Raw genomic sequence first — 22,873 nt, 5'->3', positions numbered from 1 at the left:
GGATAGAACTAGAAGCAATGGGTTTAAACTGCAGCAAGGGAGGTCTAGGTTGGACATTAGGAAAAAGTTCCTAACTGTCAGGGTGGTTAAACACTGGAATAAATTGCCTAGGGAGGTTGTGGAATCTCCATCTCTGGAGATATTTAAGAGTAGGTTAGATAAATGTCTATCAGGGATGGTCTAGACAGTATTTGGTCCTGCCATGCGGGCAGGGGACTGGACTCGATGACCTCTCGAGGTCCCTTCCAGTCCTAGAATCTATGAATAAGTAAACAGGGTACAGTTAAGAACATTTATAAAAATAACTTAAAAATCATAGTAAAAGATAGATTTAGGCTGAACTGTCTATTTGTGGCTATCAACTTTTAACCAGAAAGTAACCAAAAATTTCTTCAGAACTAGAGGAACTCAGATCAGCCATTAAGTGAAGGCAGCTTAGTTAAGCAGTGAAGGCAGCACTGCAAGCTGTCCACCACTGCAGATTGACCTCTGCATAACTACACCCATTGGGCTACATTCAGGGCCTTCCATGATTGTAGGACTGGATTTGCCCCAATGTGCACGTAGATACTGCCCACTCAGTGATTTTTCCATTTAATTGTCTGTGAGATTTACCTGGGGGGGGGGGAGAGCGAAGGGGCAAGAGGATATGGGAACTGGCTAATACATTTTTGAGGGTGTATGGAATTAGTAAATGAGCCCTGACAGTGTGTTCTTCAATAGAAATTGCACCTGTTCTCCAGAAAAGTGGGTGAGTTAATATGCCAATTGGTTCAGTTCTGGTGTTCTGTGAGTATAGCCTTTTTTGTATCTGTGAAAACATGAGCTAAAGGCTCAAGCAGACTTCATTCTCACAATGAACTTCTTGAAAGGAAATGGCAGGCACCTATTGAACTATGGAAGTGTGGATACCTGTGCCAGTTAATCTATGATATAAATGCTAACTGAATATTTTAGTAACTTGTTCCTACTTTCAAATACATGGGCTCACATTGCTGAGTAAAATCGATGAAGATGTGTGTGAGCTTAGTAAGTAATTATATCAGATATATGGTGATGCAATTTAAGTATCTGAAGGTAAGATTGCACTATTAGAAATAAAGAGAGCATTGGTTTTTAAAATATGAATATTTTCAAAAATCAGTAGATACAAAATAAGTTAGAGATAATATAAAAAACTAATGTCCTTGGCACTTTTATTACAGTCAAAGACTAGAAATGAAAGCACAAGTTGCAGGTGCTTTCATAGAAAAATTCCAACTGACTCCAGATGAAATGAACCTTCTTCGAGGCACAAGAGATGGCCCAATTACCGAGGTAACTCAAAATACATTATAAGTTTTGTACTGAGTTAAAACACAACAGTACTATTAGAGCAGCATACGTAGGAAGGTCTGTCACATCGTTACTTTTCTTTTATATCGAATGAATTTATCTCTTAATAGAATGATGTCTTTAAGTGTCCGGATATCATAATGAGTAAAAATAATCACAGTAAAAAATTCTGTTCTGATTAATGACTGGTGAGGGGCAATAAAATTGATATTTTAATGTTGTATTTCTCCTCCACTGTAAAAAGATTTTTTTTTTTAAAGCCTCAAATTCTATATTTTTAGTTTGTTAAAACTCTGTCTTGGCCAAGTAAAGAAACTTAACAGTTCATGGTACTTTCAGATTATGTAGCACCACTATTGTGTGTGTATATATTTTACTTGGCTACGGCAATATATAAATTGTTTAAGTTGATTTAAAGTAGGACTTTCCCTCATTGTTTCATTTGTTGTTGTTTGAAATATTTGGTGCTGACTCACTTATTTTTAGTCACCTTCTAAACTAAGTTTTTAAACATATTGATATGTTTTTGCTTAAGAAAGCACATTGTTCTATGGCGAAAGCAATTAAAATATCCAGAGAATTAAGTACATTTAATAGCTTTTATTATTTTAGTTACATGGAAACTTTCATTGAAATACAGAATACCTGCTGAGATGCAGTATCTCATTTCCGCAGACATCCTGTTAGCAGTGAGAGCATTATTAAAGACATGGAGCAGATAGCCATAAACAATACTAACAAAAGCACAAATGAAAGCATGTTAAATGATCATGCACTTGAGTAATTGCCATGTACTTAATAAAACATCAAATGTTACCTTGAAAGAAACATTTCAGTTGTGATAGAAAACATTAAGTTCAAAATACAGACATTTTCATAAAACAGTTTTCTCAAATGTTTACTTCTCAAGGGCCTAATCCAAAACTCCTTGAGGTTTTTTTGTTTGTTTGTTTTTTGTTTTTTTTTTAAATTTACTTCAGTGGATTTTGGATTAGGCCCTAACCTTTATTTCTGCAGTTATCTCCATGCTCCTCCTCCTCCTTGAATGTAGGAGGCAATCCTGCAAGGTGTTGCATGCTCTCTAATCCAATTGCAGTTGAGGGAGTGCAGTAACTCACAAGATCAAGTCCTAAAAGATTCTCTCACCCATTCCTGAATGAAGTTGCTGAAGTTCGGACTCTGACAGAAACTAAACTAAATCCAAATCCTAACCCTTCTCACTACACCACACCTGTGAAAAAGGGGGTTCTCTGCTGTCTTCCTCCTTGGCGTCCTGGGAGAAAATGTATATTTCCTCCTGGTGAGCTCTCCAGCAATGGCTCGAAGATCATTTCTCCCCACCCTGTCTAAATGGAGTATAAGCTATGACTCTATGAAACTCCTTTCAAATTTTCTCTCTTCTTTGTGTTGGTAGGGCTGGAGAAGAGTAGGGGACATGAGCACCCAATAATTGAGTAAATTTACTCAATGTTTGGCTCAGGGCAGAGCAGGGAACATTCCTTTGTTGTGCATTCTTTTTAATCTACCTAAGACTGTGCAGAAATTGTGGGAATAGAATTGCAGTTGGGGTACTGAAGCAGCAGACTTGATGATGCACAATCAGCTAGCTACAAGTCTAGTATAGACCTGGACTGAAGATAATTCTAGTGTGTTTAAAAAAATATTATTGTAGGTCTTGAGAATACATTCCTCAGAATTGAAAAACACAGTTGGTAAAACTGTATCAGAAAATAGTTTTATTTGATTCTTACCTTTAACACAGGTGATAAGAAAATACTGTAGTTGATTATACAATCAATGAATACTTCAAGTAAACAAAACAATTTTTAAAATTAGATTTCCTGTGTAAAAATATAGTGGAGGCCTAGTGGACCATAATGACCTCATGTGTGTCCTCCAATAATTAAGCACAGTAGGGTTAATTCAGAAAGCCACCAGACAACTATTGGGCTATGCTAGCAGAGAATTTATGGTGCATGTTAGCCTTGATTTCTTTGCTTTTATTATTTTCTGTCAGAAATTTACTATTTTTGTTATGTAGCTTAGTGTGTGTGAATTTGCAAAGCTGTTCTCAAATCCCCACTCCCACACTCATGCATTAAAAACTTTAAAATACCAGCCTCTTTAATCTGAAAATATCTGTAGAGTAATTTTTAAGCTGTTGTCTAAACTCATTTTGGCCAAAGTTTACTGTGCAGGCTGACATGCATGCACTGCAAAGTATTATGAACTTCTTAGGAAATAAAAAGTTGACACGCATGCCCAATGATTCTGTACTTTTTCAGATTTAGAGACAGAGACATTTTTAAACTATAAAAAACACCTTTGAAATTGTTTCAAATTTCAGATATTTTATCTGGGGAGATCTTGTATGTCAAAATTAATCAAAGACTAACTTTGCCTTTTCATTTTTTTTTTTAAATGAAAGAAAACCTATATTTTTCTACCGTGTTAGTTATAAATCCTCCAAATCAGGGACAGTAGTGGAAATATGGTGCATCCTTAACGATAATATCAAATACAACAAAGTGACTATCGTGGGAGTCTTTTTAACTGCTGATAGTGTATTGTATATTTTTGGCTTTTATTTTTATATGCAGAATGATTTACAGTTAAAAAACTCTGGATTTTATTTTGTCCACTGCAAATACTTAGTTTCCTTAATGGATTATTATTCCATTCAGATTTGAGCAAGAATTAATGGAGAAAAAAGAGGGATAGGGAGGAATGATAAGTTCAGTTTTTATCACATCTGATTTGCAATGGCAGTGGGGGGGATGGATAGCTCAGTGGTTTGAGCATTGGCCTGTTAAACCCAGGGTTGTGAGTTCAATCCTTGAGGGGGCCATTTAGGGCTCTGGGGCAAAAATTTGTCTGGGGATTGGTCCTGCTTTGAGCAGGGGGTTGGACTAGATGACCTCCTGAGGTCCCTTCCAACCCTGATATTCTATGATTCTCCAAACGGAGAAGCAAGTGAGACTACTGGAGATGTGAAATTGAACCCAATGTGGGAGAGGTCAGACGGTAGATGTAAGAAATGTTTGCCAAAACTCTAGATATGGCAGAGGTCACAAAGTGAAATGTGTGTAGGGCAGAGGTTTCCTAATTGTGATCCTCGGAACATTTGCTGGTGTTCCAAATGTGCTGCTGGCAGTTGCCATTTTTACCACTGGAGAAAATCCAAACAGAAGAGCAAAAGCAGGCAGTCTGATTGCTCTGTTTCAAAAGGGACAAAATGTTCATTCCACAAAAGTCATTCCAGTGTTACTTTTCCATGTATGTAGTTGCTGTGGTTGCCACAAGGCTGCTGTGAGCATGTGCGTGCTGTGCAAGAGACATTCTGCCCAGTTGCATATGCCACTTCATCCAAAAATGCTGACTTCTAATATCAAATAGTTGTCAGTACAACCTCCAGTATAGCATTTTAGTATTGTTATTAAGTTTATTTTTCTTCATTTAAAAACTGGAAATGCTTTAAATCATTAAATTCATTTTTTTAAAGGATTTTTTCAAGGCATTAGGAAGAGTAAAGCAAATTCATAATGATGTCAAGATTCTTCTCCGTACAAACCAACAGAGAACAGGGTGAGTTTAATCTGAATAACTGCAAAGTAGTCATTTAATAGTTAAAACAGTAATTGTATGGAGATGCCTTATTTGTTCTTTCAAATGATGACAAAAGGTGCTGCAAATATGAACAAAATGTACACGTAACAGGAATTCATTTTGAAATTTCCGTTTCTTTATAATGCTAACTTTTACATTAAATTTTAGATGCTTCTATAAACATCTAATAAAATATTTTTATTTTGTAGCCTAGAAATTATGGAACAGATGGCTTTGCTCCAAGAGACTTCTTATGAGCGACTTTACAGATGGGCTCAAAGTAGGGTTACACCATTATTTTTCTTTTTAGAGGATTTAGATTTATGAATATTAGGGTGATCAACTTTTTAGTTCTTTTAAAATGGGGGTAAGTTTAGCTAGAAGCCTTTCTTCGACTAAATCAGAAGGAAATCTAAGACACTACACTGTAGAGCAGTGGTTTTTAAAGAATGTAAGGCACTGGGTCGTGGCGGCTCTGGTCAGCACCACCGACTGGGATGTTAAAAGTCCTGTCGGCAGTGCTACCCGGCTAAGGCAGGCTAGTCCCTACCTGTTCTGACACCGCACTGCGCCCCGAAAGAGGCCAGCAGCAGGTCTGGCTCTGCCAATGGGAGCGGGGGGGGGGGTGGGGGAGGGGCAGTGCCTGCAGGTGAGAGCACTCAAAATCAATGGCCAGTGTGAGAATTTTCCCTTAGGTGGCTTTATTCCATTTTGAGCTAGCTTGTTTCTTGCAGTATAGGAGTGTCTGGTTATCGCTTTGTAGGCACTGCTTCATTTAAAATCGAGGTAAAATGTGCAGTCTTTTAAAACCATGTAATGCTCTTTATTTAAATTTTTATATAGTAATACTCCTGGTTTAAAAATACTAACTTGATGGCATGCACAAATCTGTATTCAATAAGTCTCATTTTACACTGTTTTTAAAAATTGTTTGTTAAGAATTGAGACCCACATCACTCATATAGAAAAACACTGCTCATGGGGAAATTACAGTGATACAGACATGGGCAACCTGTTACATATTCTGAAAGTTATATTGTAAAATGAAGAGACTCTACTTGTAGCCTAATATCTTTCTGGAACATGAGAGATGTTACACCATCTTTACTGTCTAAATAGCATAGGTTTACCTGATATTGTATTGCTATTTTATAGGTGAGTGCAGGACTTTGACACAAGAATCATGTGACATTTCTCCAGTTCTCACCCAGGCCATGGAAGCCCTGCAGGATAGACCTGTTCTGTATAAGTAAGTAAACATTCATGATTATTTCTAACATATGTAAGGGTATCTTTTCTTCTCTTAGCAAATAGATCCATTCCGAGTCTGTAACCTACAAACAATGATGCTGAACATGATGATGATTAGTCTTGGGGGAGGACTAGCTCAGTGGTTTGAGCATTGGCCTGCTAAACCCAGGGTTGTGAGTTCAATCCTTGAGGGGGCCACTTAGGGATCTGGGGCAAAATTCTGTCTGGGGATTGGTCCTGCTTTGAGCAGGGGGTTGGACTAGATGACCTCCTGAGGTCACTTTCAACCCTGATATTCTAAGAAAACTTTAAGAAAGGCATGTTTCAGTGTCTCTAAACTTTCGGTATAGTCTTTGTGCAATCACTGTACAAGAAGTCTCACTGCTGGTCTTCTGCAAACATATTTGGGTTTTATTTTAAAAAAAATGTTATACTAGCTATACTTTCATCCAATTTAAATGTGAATGTGTGTGCTCTCTTAAGGATTTTTTGTTTTTTTTTTAGTGGGGCTAGTTTAAGTTTCCTTTGTCAGAATGCAAGGTATCTAATTAGTCCATTTACTTATGGAAAGTAAGTTTGCCAAAGCCTACTTAATTTTTATCCAGATTGTACCAGTACTGAGAGTATTTCCTATTATGTAAATTATAGTAGTCTATTAAAAGCAATGCATTATATATTTATATGCCCTACATGCTTTCTTTTCATATAAAGAAGGCACTTGAAGATATTAGGTCTTCCAGTTCAGTGCATTGCTTAAAAAGTTAATGTTGAAGTACAAACTACTGTATGCGGTTTAAAATGGAGATCATCTGATAGCCTCATTTCCTGTATTGTTGGAGGCCTCAGTCAGGATTTGAAGGACTTGATCCAAAATGCACAAGTACATCTCTTCACTAGTACAATGGGGGATCAGGGTCAACTGTGTATTGTCCAGGTTTCTATCTTGCCCATATACCCTCCTCTACTGGTCTATGTTTAGCCTTTCCCACCAACATGAATAAAGTTAATTGTTTTTTTTCTGTCTTTTGAATGCTTTAACTTTCTACTTTAATAACATAACTTTAACTTTTAAAATATGAATTTCTGTTTTATAAAGAAAGAACATTGTATGTGTAACTGTTCTATTGACATCAAGAAAACTTTATTTATTTGTTAATTTCCTGCACTACAGTAAATGGACTGCGCAAGCTAAAGAGTAACTATTTCTCTTTTATAGTGAAAGCTTAATTCTTGATCAGAATTTTCTGACAAGACTTTTAAACCTAAATCCAGTTTGCTGATAACAAAGGCAAATTAACCACAAGGTGGCACTATCAGAACTCTCTTTGTTTTTGCTTTGGCTGCTCATGTTAGCCTGTTATGCACTGTACTGCATTTAGCCTGGATAGAGCAAAATACTTAAGTGTGTCAAATTTTTAGCACACGATTAGTAACTTTGACTTCAATATGACTATTTAAGTGCTTAAAGTTAGGTAGGGGCCTATGTGCTTTGCTGAATTAGGGCCTTATGAGCGATATTATGTGGCAGAATTGAAAGAAAATAATCATGCTGAACATCAAACTCTTGAAATAACATCAGAAATCCATTATCTTTTTCCAGCCATTGTGTTATTGTGTTGTGACTTGAATGCAGTTAATTTTCAGTAATTATATGTAGAAGTAATTTGAAACGAAAGTAATTTTAAATAGAAATAAAAATTATTTTCATCTTCCCCTGGGGCTGAAACAGAGATTCCTTAAATCTCTCCCCAATGCCTTTTTCAGACCAGTTTAGGGTAAGCCACAATATTGCTCATTATATTTTATTAGTCATACTATACAATACTTCTACAATAAATACTGTGTTGTGTTTAAATTATCCTACTTCAAAACCTTGGAAAATGCAGAAATGTGTTATTAACCTTTACAGAAAGTTTCTGATCTTTGGTAATGCCAGTACTACCGTCTGTGGGGAAAAAGATTTCAGATATCTTTTGAAGGTTCTTTGTGGTCAAGTCAGATTTCTGTTCTTGCTGCAAAACTAGGAGTGTGAAAGAAATTGTTTCCCATAAATGAAAAGGTAAACACTAATGAAACAGCATGTTGGTGCTTTATAAAATCTCAAAGATTAAATGCTAATGCCTGCTTCAATTAAAGGTCTCTAAGGGCTTGTCTGCACTGGCACTTCACAGTGCTGCAACTTTCTCGCTCAGGGGTGTGAAAGAACACCCCTTTGAGCGCTGCAAGTTTCAGCGCAGTAAAGTGACAGTGTAGACAGTGCACTAGCGCTGGGAGCTATTCCCCTCATAGAGGTGAGTTTTTTATAGCGCTGAAAGAGCTCTCTCCCAGCGCTGGTGCTGAGCTACACAGCCATGTTAAAGCAGTGTCGTGGCAGTGCTTTAACGTTGCTAGTGAAGACATGCCCTAAATCTTTACTAGAGCCAATGATAGGCTTACACAAGAAGAACAGAGGTGGTAGTTTGTGATATAATTTACTGGCCATAAAATTTACACCACTGGATTACACCACTGTGTGCAAGAATGGCTGTGGTTTTTTGGTTTTGTTTTTAAATGGAAAAAAAGAGTAAAAAAATATAATCTTCAATTCAAATCACCATAACATAGTAGCACTTTATGTACATTTCCTCCTTTTTTGGCATCACTCTGGCCTCACAATTAATCAAAAATACAATACAAAGTCTAAAATTTAAGTATCTCTCAAATTTAAAAATTATATGAACACTAATTTGAAATTAAGTCTCTAAAATACTGAGAATGTTTCCAAAATACTTTGATTTTACAAACTAATTTGAACACACTTTTTCATTGCAACCTTTGTGCCATAAAATATGATTGACAAACATTATTGCCATTCTTGAAACACTTAAATAAAAACGATGATCATTTCCTAACCAATCAAAGCACAGTTAGCTCAAATTAGCACGCACAAGGTAACTGCACTTGAGCTAGCCTAGCTCCAGTGACCATACTTCAAAACCACACTCAAGTTACAGAGTGATTTGATTAGCAGCACAAATGATTAGCTGCAGAGGAGTTGTGGTATCTCAAGCTGTTGCATCTCCACTGCATTGCCAGCTTAAGTTTCAACCCCCTTCCCAAACTAGTTAGCTCAAGCTTAATGCACCACTTAATTTGTGGGAAAACTTCAGTTACAACTCAACCTGACTTTGCTGTGAAGATTCGCTCTCACTCAGAAAAAAAATTGAACATACTTTAAATGTTTTGTCTTGTCAAACTTAGTTAACAAAACTTAACAGCACTACTGACATACTTCCTGGAACTGCAGTCAGTCCAGAGCAACTGAAATAAATGCTTCATCTGGGTCTTCACTTCCTCTTCCCAACTAGAATAAAGACAAATTTGAAAACTGGGTTTTTGTAGATGACGCATGAGCAGCCACAGCAAGAAGGACATTTCCCTGCTGATTTCTCAAGGTTTTCTCCACCCTCTTCCCTCCCCCATCTGCAATTATAGCTCCACTGGGAATTTGGTCTATTGTTGGAAGACAAGCTAAAAGAATCCAAATACTATTTTCCTTCTCCATAATGAATACTTATTATAAAGCTGTAGTAAATACACCATTTCAAGGGCAGATAATAATTAGTTTTTGCTGAATTTTTATACAATGCAGAATTATGCCATAATTATATTGTATTCTATTGTGGGTAAAAAGAAAAATATAATTTTCTATTTCCTCTTGCAAACATAATTATCAGTGTTATGTTACAGTTCTCAAAACCGATGAGAACAAAATTACAAGATCTAGTCATTTGCCAAATATCTGATACTCTCTATAATATCATTACTTGTTTGGAAAAAAGAATCAATTTGGTTTGTGCAAAACACCTATGGTCTTGTGCTATTTTTTTCGGGGTGGGGGTGGGGGAGGAGAGAGGGCACTGGCACTGCTGTCCCTGTGTTATGGGTAAGGAGTTGACGTTAGCTCTCAAGTGCTTTAATCAGATACTCTTCCTAAATACTAAAATTCATTTAAAAAACACCTTTCACTTGATTCATCAAGCAGTAGCTTGTTGTTTTGTTTACATTTTTTTTTAACCAGTGGGTGGCAAGCAGACTTAATTTGGGGGTAAAAATATAATGGATTATGCAGAAATTTAAGTACCTATCAATGTGCTTATTGTTTGCACAAAAATTACTAGCGATTTATAGTCAAGATAAATAAAACTTTTCTTATTGATCCCTTCAGCACAGTAACCTTACCACTGTTGCAAAAGAACAATACATTGTGAATGAACTGTGTGCAAAAAGAAAATTATTTAAAAAGCAAATACCCTTGCAATCTCAGTGTATATTTTTTTTAAAAAGTACTTATTGGTACATGACTACCACAAATCCTTCTTTACCTTATGTCATACAGAATGTGATTCTGTCCAGTGATCCTTTAAAACATTCACAAAATTTCTTGAAAATGCAGTAGAGCTTTCCTCAGCCTTTGGCAGCTGGGGGCAGTAACGCTCCTATTTAGAACATTCTGATAATATACGATTACTTTTTCTCTCTTTGCAGAGAGACAAGATTGCATTTGCTTTCAATGTTCACAAGCTTAGAGGGGAAGTAAAAGTAGATATACAAAATAAAATTTAAAAAATGAATAAAGTGGAAATATATAGTAATTAATATAAACCAGAAGCTAGGAATTGTAAAAAATTGATATGAGAAACAAAAGAATACAAGGAAAAATCTATATCCATTAGAGATAAGGACCCATAAGGAGGAATTTATATATACAAAAAGAATTATAACAGTGATATTGATCTGTTACTAGTTGAAAATGGTAGAATTGTCAATAATAATGCAGCAAAGACAGAAGTGTTCTGTATTCGGGAAAAAGCTAGATAAAGTAGTCATACCATGTTCTGATAATACTACACTTTCCAGTAGTAACTAAGGAGAATGTTAAACAGTAGCTACTAAAGTAAAATATTTTAAAATCATCGGGTCTGGATAGTTAGCATCCACAAATTTTAAAGAGCTGGTCAAGGAGCCCTCTGGACAATGAATGTTGGTTTTCAATAAATATTGGAACACTGGGGAAGTTCCCAAAGACTGGAAGGAAAATATTTGTGCCAATATTTTAAAAGAGTAAATGGAATAATGTGGTAATTATAAGCCAGTCAGCCTGACATCAATCCTGGGCAAAATAATGGAATGATCCATTTGGGACTCTAATAAAGAATTTAAAGGGGTGTGTGTAATGGGGTGTTCCCCCACACTAGCCTGGAAAGAGTTAATGTGGCCCAAAAGGGGGAAGTAACCTGATAGGCCACAGCTGAGGAAGAGTCAGGCTTGATAAGCAAGCACTGATTGAGAATGAAGCCCAGCTGAGCAGGCAGGCTAGTATAAAGCCAGGAAATATGTAGCAGGAAGAGGGCTGCAGTATGAAGGCCTATAGTAACTCTCTGGGTTTAGAAAGGGAAAGGAGGAAACACAGGGAGAATTGAAGTCCTGGGATGCTGGCCCTGAGGGAAAGGTTTACACAGAGGAGGGTGGACAAGGAAGCCTGATAGAGGTGGAATAGGGAAAGGCCCAGGAAAAGGGCAGTAAGGTTTTGGATGGTGCAGACCATGGCTGCTGGTTCAAGGGTCCCTGGGCTGGAACCCAGAGTATTGGGTGGGCCGGGGTTCCCTTACTAGCTACTGGGAAAGTGAGTTGGAGGACTGTTGGGAACGATACCGTCAGCCAGTCCTGTGAGACTTTGATAACTTCTTGTGATCTGGCCAGCGGTCCAAGCCTTGAAGAGGGTTTTAGTTTTCTTAAAAAGAAAAAAGAAAAAAAATGCAGAGAGAGAGGGTCATAGTGAATCAGATTTTTTACAGCTAAAAATTACCTCAAAATTTGGACTTTGTATATTGGAAACATTGACACAACCTTGTATATAGCCAAATGAATGGGCACAGGTACAATGCTCTTAAATTAGGCTAATATAAATTGTGAGGGATAAAATGTTTTTTCTGAGGATCTTCATGTTTCAATTATAGGTACACCCTGGATGAGTTTGGAACAGCTAGAAGAAGTGCACTAGTTCGTGGCTTTATTGATGCTCTTACCAGAGGAGGTCCAGGCGGTACTCCCCGACCTATAGAAATGCACTCCCATGATCCTTTGAGGTAGGATAGTAGTGAAACTGTGCATTACATAATCTTTTTGTCATTCATACAATAAATCCTTTATGTAGCAATTCTTGTTTTTATTTAGATATGTAGGAGACATGTTGGCATGGCTGCATCAAGCTACTGCTTCTGAAAAAGAACATCTGGAAGCTATGTTAAAGCTTGTAACTACTCAAGGTATTATTAGATTTTAATGCATATTTTGCAAATCTGTAGAAACTGAAGTTAGTGGTGAGCAATATGCCAGAAAACTACAACAAAATTCCTAGAGTGGACTTCAGTTGCTTCATTGAGGGTAAATGGTATTGTAAATGACTTCAGAAAATGTAATAGTTCAGTTTGCTAGGAAGAAAACCATTAATCAGAGAGAATACTTCAAAGTTCACTAATGTGTGCATTTTCCTGCCCTCTCAATATATTTAGATTTAGAAGGGAACTTTTCATGCTAGACTTCAGAACTCAAGTGCATTTCTGAAAAGGAACTTTGTAAAAATGCCATTGTCGTGTACCCTGCTTGTATCTTGGGGATTTTGGTATCAGATTTACTTTTTCTAGTAAACAAATATTTTTCTAACAGCCTGCACTGCATGCTCCTGCTCAGCCTATGAGTCAAGTCTGGCTTCCTTCCATCTTGTACCATATCACCATTAAAATGGTCCAAATGTCAAATAGGACCCCTGGTTACACCTATGCAACTCCATAATTTTCAAATTCTTCTGCATCAACTAGTCCACAGAGCCTGCATTGAGTCTTCAGCCTGCTTGCAGCTTTTGAGGTAGATTTGGACCTGTTGTCAGTAATACAGTGGTAATCCCTGTAGAAGATGCCAGTGTGATCTACCTCTGTAGCTACAACCAGGGGCTTGTTACAGCTGAGCGTACATGCCTCACCTATAACAGGTATTGAGTGTTACCAGTGAAAGCCAAGTTCTTGTCATACTGAGATACGAACAGCTACTTGGACCTTAACTGGTTCACAGGGCTCTGCCCTGGGATTTAAATTTAATCTGACTTGTTTAACGCACCCTTGTTTTCCTGTACTTTTGGAAATAGAAAGTGGCATTCCTAATAGATGTCACATCAGCAAGAAGGGTGTTGGAAGAGCTCCCAGTTTCAGTCAAATCACCATAAGGCCAAAGATTGAGAAGTGTGGAAATTTTGTCCTATTTTGTGGTTATGTATATTTTGTCCTTTGAAAATATTTAAACATTTTCTACTATCCCCAACTCTCACCACATTGTCAGTTGTTCTGCTCCAGTTATAGGCACACTATAAAAGTTGAATATTTTTTTGTACCATGTTTAATATATTTATTTACTCACAATCTGATGGGGTGTCCCATTACAAACTCCAGACGCTAAAGAAGGGGGAGCGAGAAGCCCAGACACTGCTGTGGGGTGTGGAAGAGGAAAAGACATGTCAATTCCATTAATTTTACATGTGCCACAAGAGCCCTATGCTTCCACTTCTTTTGGCGGGAGACACTCTCTTAGGAAGAGCTCTCTGAATGCTGGAATCACAGAGTCCATCTCCATGCTTTGCTTTTGCTGCAGGCTGTGCCTTACAGCCACTCCTCTCCCCACAGCCTCACTTCCAACTCTGAAATCACTATATACTGGGAGTGTAAGGCTCTCTACTTAAATGCTCCCTTCTGAGGTTATATAATAGGAATTGGGGGTTAGATGCTTTACCACACGCACTCGTAGTATCTATATCCATAACTACCCTTAGCCATAGACTGGACCAACGTATCTGAGACTATGAAGACTAGGAGTTTGCATGGGAAGAGTGTCTGACCACAATTACGGTTTAGTTTTCTGGGAGAATCAGGTACCTAACTGAGAACCCATGACAGGCTATCCAAAACTGGGAGTCTCCTTGGGAAAGCTGCACTCCAACAATGTAGTCTTAAGGCAAACCCAGCATTCAAGTTCAAAGTAAAATTTCATTCCCCACAAAAATAGGTCACTGGTTATTCTCTCCAAATTCCAAGCATTCTGGAGAGAATGTTGTGCACAGAGATGTTAAAGACTGATATCCTGCTTGAAAATTCTCCTGCAGTTTGTGAGGAAAGGACTCCAAATCCTCCATAAGCCTGTTAGGTGAGACTACTCACTAAGGGCCTATTCCAACTCCTATTGAAATCAACTGGAAGGTTTAGGTGGGAACTGGATCGGGCCACGAGCAGTAGCTACATCCTGAGCGAAGAGATTATACACCTTGTACAAATAAATATGGAAAGCTGCTACTTGGTCACCATTGAGTATGTCCGCTAAGGTAATACAAGATCATTATGTAACCCTCAACTGATGAAGCCTTCAAATGACTGCTGTTGCACAGTGAGGTAGCTCAGTAAGATGCCACACCAAAATTCTATCATAAATAATTTTTGTAGTTAAATAGTTGTTAACTTCAGTGTCTGCCTCCCAAAATTCACACTTCTTAGTAAGCCCCATGTAGGGTCTATGAAACCATCAGCAATGAAGAAAAGGAAAATGTATGAATCACCTGAAAACTTCCTTTAGTCTGCAAACACAAGGCCATACGTCCAGCCCTCCCTACAGAATCGGGAGGGGAAGGGGAGTGAGGAGGATGGAGGTTTGGTGTTGATGGAGGAAAAACTGTTCAAGGCTCAAGTGACACATTTGAAGAAAAATGTGAAAAGTCCAAGTTCACGTTTTAAGAAAACTGCCCTTTGTTTTTGTTTTTGAATAAAAATAGTCAAGTAGCACATAATCACATGGTTAAAAATAGTTTAAAACCATTTAAAAGCTTTGCATTTCAAACTCTGATTTTTAATTTAATCCAACAACTGTGCTGCTTTAAATTTGAAAGGGCTAATAGCAAGTGCAAAGAAATTTTACCCCTCAGATTGTAGAGATGGAAAACAGGCAGATTATCTCTTTCTGTGGAGCTTAGTTGCTCCAGCAGAGAGAAGTAGCAAAGACTTTCCTCTCTTGCAGAGTTCCTGAGCTCCACAGGAAGGGAGACGCTCAAGAATTCTGCTAAAGGGAAGCAACAGAGACTCTCCATCCTGTGAAGTTAAAGGGATTCTACTGTAAAGAACTGAGTGGGAGAAAGATACTTGATATGTTCCTGCCTGTTATTCACATCTGCTTTCTGCCACTGTGCAGGTGCCTTCTAAAGCTCTGGGACTTTGGGCGGGGAAAGGCAAACTATTGTGCAATTAATGGAGCTGGCAGATTTATTTTTATTAAATGAAAATTACCAAATTAAATGCAAAAACAATCTACATTAATGCGCCTATGTGCATGCAGTATCAGGGATTTGGAGCAATCAAATTTTTGAATTGCTCCGCTCCAGCTCCACTCTGGCACCAATAATGACTGCTCCAGCTCCGCTCCGACTCCACTCCGCACTCCGACTCAAATTAATTTTTAACTAAATAAAAAAGTGCATACTGTAACTTTGAAAAAACATTATTTTTATTCAGACTTTTAAAACAATTTAAATGTCATCAACAAAGATACAAACTAGAATCATTCATAATTCATTGTGTAGAAAATTATTGCAGGAATCAAGTCGTCTTTCATAGCCTGCTGCAAATCATTTAAAATTAACGTTAAAGCCGAAAACAGTCGCTCTCCACTAGCTTGAGTTGTTGGCATGCTCAAAGTAATTATACAGGCAGCATGAATGCGGTGTGGGTAGCTGTGAATGGCCTCAAAAACGGACTTAACTTTTAGCCTACCAATAGACTCCATTGCCTCACAATCTTCCCGAAAGTTTCTCTCGAATAATACTTCATTACAATTATAAATCGCAGAAACTTGCCAGCGTCTTTCTTGTTAATCCAATTCCTTTTCGAAGTAGTCATCTTCTGAAGAATTGATGCTTGAATTATCTCCATTTTCCCATGATGGTTGAAGACGTCTCAGGGATGGACGCTCGAACAAGTTCAGAATGGAGACAGAAGTTTGAGAACAGCCTGCTATTTCTGAAGGATGTGAACTTTCCAAAACCGCAAATTTGATTGTTGATGACTCCTTTTGTTGTGTTTCGTTTTCTTCAACCTCTTTCGCCGAGTTCAAATGAAGCAATAGATTTTGTTTTTCGAGTCATCGAGCAATATCAAGGAGCCCTTCCTTTGCCTTTGGTCTTTCCCTTGAGGTAAGAAGAATCCGATACTGTGGGTCAACATAAACTCCACCAAGGAAATGAATATTGTCAAAAAGCTTCTCTTTGCGTTTCTGCATGCAGGATAGAATTCTTTCTGCAATTTGTCCACCATTTTCTTGCAAGAATTTTGACAGTTTTCGCCATTCCTTCATTAAAACTCCTGGGGTTACATCGACAGCTTGAAGATTCACGGTTGTTTGGTTTGGCTTTGCCAAGAGGTCTCGCAGGTTCTTCACTTCGTCCCATTCAGCTTTTGTTAACTTGAGTTCTCTTGTTCCAGCAGCAGCCACTTGTTTACAGTAAGATTGAAAAACAAGAAGCCAATCAATCATTGCAAATGTTGAACCCCAGCGAGTCACAGTAACCAATGATTGAGTTACCCCATGTAGATCAAGCAGAACACTTCGAATACTTGGGGTTCGACTTGTCAAATTTTTGCCAGAAATTTCTTCACGTGTTCTTTGTTCAGTCCATCCCAGATTGCCAACTGAAGAGTGTGAATACCACACCTCATCAGTTGGACTTTTGAGTCGTCCTCATGAAGCTATGTTGGAAGTATGGGGTTAGGGTCATTAACCCATTGTGCAACAGCATCCATGTTGAGTTCAATTTCATCCATTCCTTTAGTTCCGTCATCAGGCAAAATACCTTCAGTTCTGTCCACATCCCTGTTCTCAGAGGTAGAAATGGTTTCATTGTCCTCGCTGAAATTTTTGCCGGCACACGTCATGTTTGCTGCATTGTCAACGCAGATGCTTAGCACTTGCATTTTACTGATCCCAAATTTTTCTAAAATAGCTTTTACTTGACTTTTCACGCATGAAGAATTGTGACGCCCTTCAGTGTCGATTTATGTCCAAGGTTTTTACCACAGCTTTCATCTTTTCCTTCTTCGTAGTTCTGAGCATTGATTGCAAGGAAATTTCTGTTTCCACGGATTGCCGCATCCATTTTCAGGTAGCACAATTTTTACTCCGAAGCTTTCTTGAGCTCTTCGCGACCAGACTCAGATGTGCTAACAACTAAATGATGAACCGCATCATGCCCCATCAAAACGCCAAGCTGCCGACCCATTTCACCTGCAATTTTTTGGAATCCTTTGTTCTTTAGCCTGAAGGTAGTGAGCAGTGTTGAACTCAAGCAAACCATTTCCATCAGCCCTTCATGGAAAGTATTGGTATCCATGGTGACTCTAACCTTTGAGGATTTAAAATATGAGTCAAGGTTTTTTTTTTTTTTTGCTCAATTTTGGGTTTCTTTTCAGATAAAGCTCTGCAAAAAATCTTTTCTCCAGTTTTCAAAGAGCTAGATGAACGTCGTTTAGCCGCGTCAGCTTTCTGTTTTGCCTCATCTTCCTGGTCCTTTTTTGTAACCAGAGCCACATAGTTTTCAGGATGTTTATGTTTTACGTGCCGCCAAAGGTTGAAACTTTTCACGGCACTTGCTTCACTTGTCTTGAAGCTACATGGTTTGAGTTCGCCATTCACTTCCTTTTCCACCTTGCACGTTGCCGATTTCTTCTTCGCTTTTCCCCAAAGCCCAAATTTGGGCTTTTCAAATTCAAAAGTAAAGACGTCATTGAGATCCTTTTCCATAAATCGGCTATCAATCATGGGGGGCAGATTTGATTTTTTTGTTGAAGCTATGGCCAGATCTTCTTGTGCTGCTACCGCATCCAAATGTTTCTTGTTATGGTCTTCGAAAAGTATTTTTTTATAATGTACCTGCTTGTGATATCTTAACCACTTAAGGTACTTAGAATTTATTTTGGATTTTCTGGACAAAAATGATCGCATTTTCTTTTTACACAAAATTATTATTAAAGTGTATTTTAATATTTTAACATGTTTCTTGCAGTTTTAATGAAGTAAGTAGTATTTTTAATATACATCATTAATATAATTTTTATTTATAAATTGCAAGTTCGTTTTTCTTATGACATTTTGCGGTAAAAATATTTGAAATACTTTCCAAGTTTTTAATTAATATCTCAAAAACGCTTTAATATAGATATATCAATGAAATTTGGTATGTGCCATAGCGTTAGTATGTACTATCGCTGTTCTACAACATAATTTGTTGGGAAGTAACGAGGCTACACATTAAAAGGTTGAAAATAAACTTTAATGGGAAAGCGGATTCAAATTGCAAGCACGGTCCTTTTAGTAAAGAGAGCAAATTTTCAGAAATATGTTTTTGCTTCATCAGCCTGAATAGATTATACAAGATAGAGCAAATAACAAGTTCTATCTTGTATAATGTTTCCAGCCTGATGAAGGAAAAACATACACCTCTACCCCGATATAACGCGACCCGATATAACATGAATTCGGATGTAAAGCAGTGCTCCGGGGGGACGCGCCGGGCTGCGCACTCCCGTGGATCAAAGCAAGTTCGATATAACGCGGTTTCACCTATAACACGGTAAGATTTTTTGGGCTCCCGAGGATAGCGTTATATCAAGGTAGAGGTGTATTTCCGAAAATTTGCTCTCTTTACTAAAAGGACTATGCTTGCAATTTGAATCCGCTTTCCCGTTAAAGTTTATTTCCAACATTCTATCATACAACATCATTCAAATAAAATTATTTAAACTACAGGCGTTGTGAACTGGGGGGACTGGGACAGTTTTATTTAATATTTTTTAAATCTTCAACTGTTTAACAGATACGACCCTGGAATATGATTTAATGCTAAAACATGCATTAAAATGGTACTCTTAATTTATTTTGTATAATTAACCGTTTCTGAGAAAACTGTTTAAAAATTTTAATCTGCTTAGAGGCTTAGAATGATACATACAATTTTACTTATTACTTATTTTTCAACTTTGGAACCATAAATTTTAAACGTAATAATAAATAATAACCAAAAATTATTAATTTATTATGGAACATAATATTACCGCTCGTAGCCAGAGGCAGTCGACGACAAGCCTTTCTTGAAACATGAAATAAAAATGACCAGCCACCAGTTCGGGACGTCTATGGTTTTAATAATTTTGGATAATGTAATATGGTAGCACATACTAACGCTAAGACACAGACATAATTTCATTACTTTATATTAAAGCGTTTTTGAGATATTAATCAGAAATTAACTTTTCATCACCTCCTTGAAGGGACTGTGGCTCCCTTAGGAAGAATTTTAGGACACTTGTTCACAGAAATGTTTTTTGTTAAAATGACCTAAGGATTCACCCCCAAAGTTCTATTGGACGTTTTCCAATCACTCTGGATATATCACAAAAATCACTCCTAATTTATGGAAAAATGTTTACTGTATATTTATATGCCTGCTGCACGCGACTTTTTCAGTAAATTTAAAATTACAAACAACGCTACCAAAAGACCGTTGAACAGATGACATATAAAATAAGTCCACCAGAGTGATACGGGAGCATGTACAAATGAACAAATGCACCGGTAACAGGAGCCCATGTGAGAAATGAGCTTAAGTGGTTAATATCTCTTGCGTATCTTAATATATCAATAAAGAAAAAACATTATTTTTTTTGCAATATACCTGTTTGTGATATCTTAAATGTTGCAGTCTTGCGTCACACTTTTCCGTAATCTCAGCACTCAGCGTGTCTCGTTGATCAACCCTTACAAAAGAAGTATCAACACATACTTATCTAACTAATCTACGTGAGTACGTACTCGCCTAACCTTGGCACAAGGGTGGGAGCAATCTGTAGTGTTGCCAGATGTCTGATAATTATCTGATTCTTTAATAAAACATATCTCCAAAAAACTTTGTAATTTTGTATCTGTACATTAAATCTTGGTTTCGGCTGAAGTGAGAATAACTGTGACATTACATAAAGTGGTAAAGTAGATGTTAATATCAATTGTTATACAATCTGAAACTTTTTGGCACCTTTAGGACTTTCTTACTAAATATCATTCATTTTGGATTGAAAATGGGGGGGAAAAAAAAAACCTGCAGCAGTGGAGCAGTCAAGATTTTCTGTGCTCCGGCTCCGCTCCAGCTCCAGGCAAAAACCTGCAGTTCCACTGCTCAGCGCTCCAGCTCCGGGCTCCGCTCCAAAGCCCTGTGCAGTATGAACAAATCATTGTTGCTGTGTGTAAAGTATTACTACTTTACTATTACTGAATTTTGACTTTTCTGCAACTTAAAATTTAACCCATATGCATTAAGATACAGATTTTTTCATTTTTAACCTGTTTTTTAATCTACTATTGTGTATGTGGGCAAGGATTTATTGTTCTGATGAGCACTAAAGTGGTAGCCTTACAGGTAAACTCTGTTAAAAGGGATAATGCAGAATCAGGAACGTCTTTTTTAGGCCTGGTCTACACTACGGGTTTAGGTCGGCTTTAGCAGCGTTAAACCGAATTAAGCCTGGACACGTCCACACAACGAGGTCCTTTCTTTCGACTTAAAGGGCCCTTTAAACCGGTTTCTTTACACCACCTCCGACGAGGGGATTAGCGATAAAACCGGCCTTTGCGGGTCGGAATTGGGGTAGTGTGGACGGAATTCGATGTTATTGGCCTCCGGGAGCTATCCCACAGTGCTTCATTGTGACCGCTCTGGACAGCGCTCTCAACTCAGATGCACTGACCAGGTAGACAGGAAAAGACCCGCGAAGGTTTGAATTTCATTTCCTGTTTGCCCAGCGTGGAGAGCACAGGTGACCACGCAGAGCTCATCAGCACAGGTAACCGTGATGGAGTCCTCCCAGGATCGCAAAAGAGCTCCAGCATGGACCGAACGGGAGGTACGAGATCTGCTCGCCATATGGGGAGATGAAGCAGTGATAGCTGAACTCCGTAGCAGTAAAAGAAATGGAAAAGTATTAGAAAAGATCTCCAAGGCCATGAAGGACCGAGGCCATAACAGGGACACACAGCAGTGCCGCGTGAAAATTAAGGAGCTACGGCAAGCCTACCACAAAGCCAGAGAAGCAAACGGAAGGTCCGGGGCAGAGCCGCAAACTTGCCGCTACTACGCGGAGCTGCATGCGATCCTAGGGGGTGCAGCCACCACTACCCCAACCGTGTGCTATGACTCTCTCACTGGAGAAACACACAGGGAAGACGGTTCGGGGAACGAGGAAGATGACGATGGAGGTACTGTAGGTAGCTCACAGCAGCAAGGAAGCGGAGAAACCGGTTTCCCCAACAGCCAGGATATGTTTGTGACCCTGGACCTGGAACCAGTAACCCCCGAACTCACCCAAGACCCTCAGGGCACACAGGAGACCTCTGGTGAGTGTAACTTTGTAAATATTTGTAAACATTACAAAAAAAAAGCAAGCAAGTCTGTTAACGTGTATGGGGATGGAGCGGAAATCCTCCAGGGACATCTCCAGAAAGCTCTCCTGGTTGAAATGGGGTGATTTTATTAAGGGGGACATTCAGAGGCGCCCGTTCCTGCTATTCTGACCAGAAATGTTCCCCGCTGTTAACCACGCGGTGGGGTGGAGGGGTGAAGTGATCATCCCAGAGAATCGTGTGTGTGTGGGGGGGGGTGGTTTACTTGTGTTTGTGCCGCATGTTAACCGGGAAACCGCAGCCCCCTCCTTTCACATTGAAACCCCATTTTAAATGGACAACCCAATTCATCCTTGATATGGGAAATGCGCTGCTGTTTGCAACCTTTCCCACATGTTAAGAAGGTTAAAAAAGCCAAAACACTGTGGCCTACGATGGCTGCCTGCAAGCCGAAATATGCGACCTTGTAATGAAAGAGTGTACCCATTGTTCCCTAAAATGTGTCTTTTTTAACCACCTCTCCCTTCTCCTCCACCAGCTGCAAATGTTTCTCCTTCGCAGAGGCTCGTGAACATTAGAAAGAGAAAACGTAAGACGAGGGACGAGATGTTCACGGAGCTGCAGATGTCCGCCCAGGCTGATAGAGCACAGCAGAATGTGTGGAGGCAGTCAATGTCGGAGATGAGAAAAGCCCAACATGAACGAGAGGAGAGGTGGCGGGCTGAAGATGATAGGTGGCGTCAGCTTGCAGACAGACGGCAAGAGGCAATGCTCCGTCTGCTGGAGCATCAAAGTGATATGCTCGAGCGTATGGTTGAGCTGCAGGAAAGGCAGCAGGAGCAGAGACCGCCGCTACAGCCCCTGTGTAACCAACAGCCCTCCTCCCCAAGTTCCATAGCTTCCTCACCCAGACGCCCAAGAACACGGTGGGGGGGCCTCCGGCCACCCAGTCACTCCACCCCAGATGATCGCCCAAGCATCAGAAGGCTGGGCTTCAATAAGAGTTAAAGTTTTAAAATGCAGTGTGTCCTTTTCCATCCCTCCTCCCCCACCCATCCCAGCTACCTTGGCAATTATCCCCCTACCTCTGTAAGGAACTAATAAAGAATGCATGAATGTGAAAAAACAATGACTTTATTGCCTCTGCAAGCGGGAGGGGAGGGGAGGG

The 22,873-nt window shown here is 38.8% G+C and overlaps 1 protein-coding gene across 1 annotated transcript in view; it reads left to right on the top strand.

The window, feature by feature from the left end:
* The window catches only part of COG6 (component of oligomeric golgi complex 6), a 99,444-nt gene that overhangs the window by 31,872 nt on the left and 44,699 nt on the right, over positions 1 to 22,873 (top strand). The window contains exons 5-10 of the mRNA XM_034758565.1: positions 1,206 to 1,317; positions 4,838 to 4,920; positions 5,151 to 5,221; positions 6,097 to 6,190; positions 12,192 to 12,320; positions 12,409 to 12,500. Coding sequence (XP_034614456.1) covers positions 1,206 to 1,317; positions 4,838 to 4,920; positions 5,151 to 5,221; positions 6,097 to 6,190; positions 12,192 to 12,320; positions 12,409 to 12,500 — 581 coding nt within the window. The remainder of the gene's footprint in view (positions 1 to 1,205; positions 1,318 to 4,837; positions 4,921 to 5,150; positions 5,222 to 6,096; positions 6,191 to 12,191; positions 12,321 to 12,408; positions 12,501 to 22,873) is intronic.

The sequence above is a fragment of the Trachemys scripta genome, chromosome 1 (genome assembly GCF_013100865.1).
Source record: "Trachemys scripta elegans isolate TJP31775 chromosome 1, CAS_Tse_1.0, whole genome shotgun sequence".
NCBI classification, from domain to species: Eukaryota; Metazoa; Chordata; order Testudines; family Emydidae; genus Trachemys; species Trachemys scripta.
This window is presented reverse-complemented; position numbering and strand designations above follow the sequence as displayed.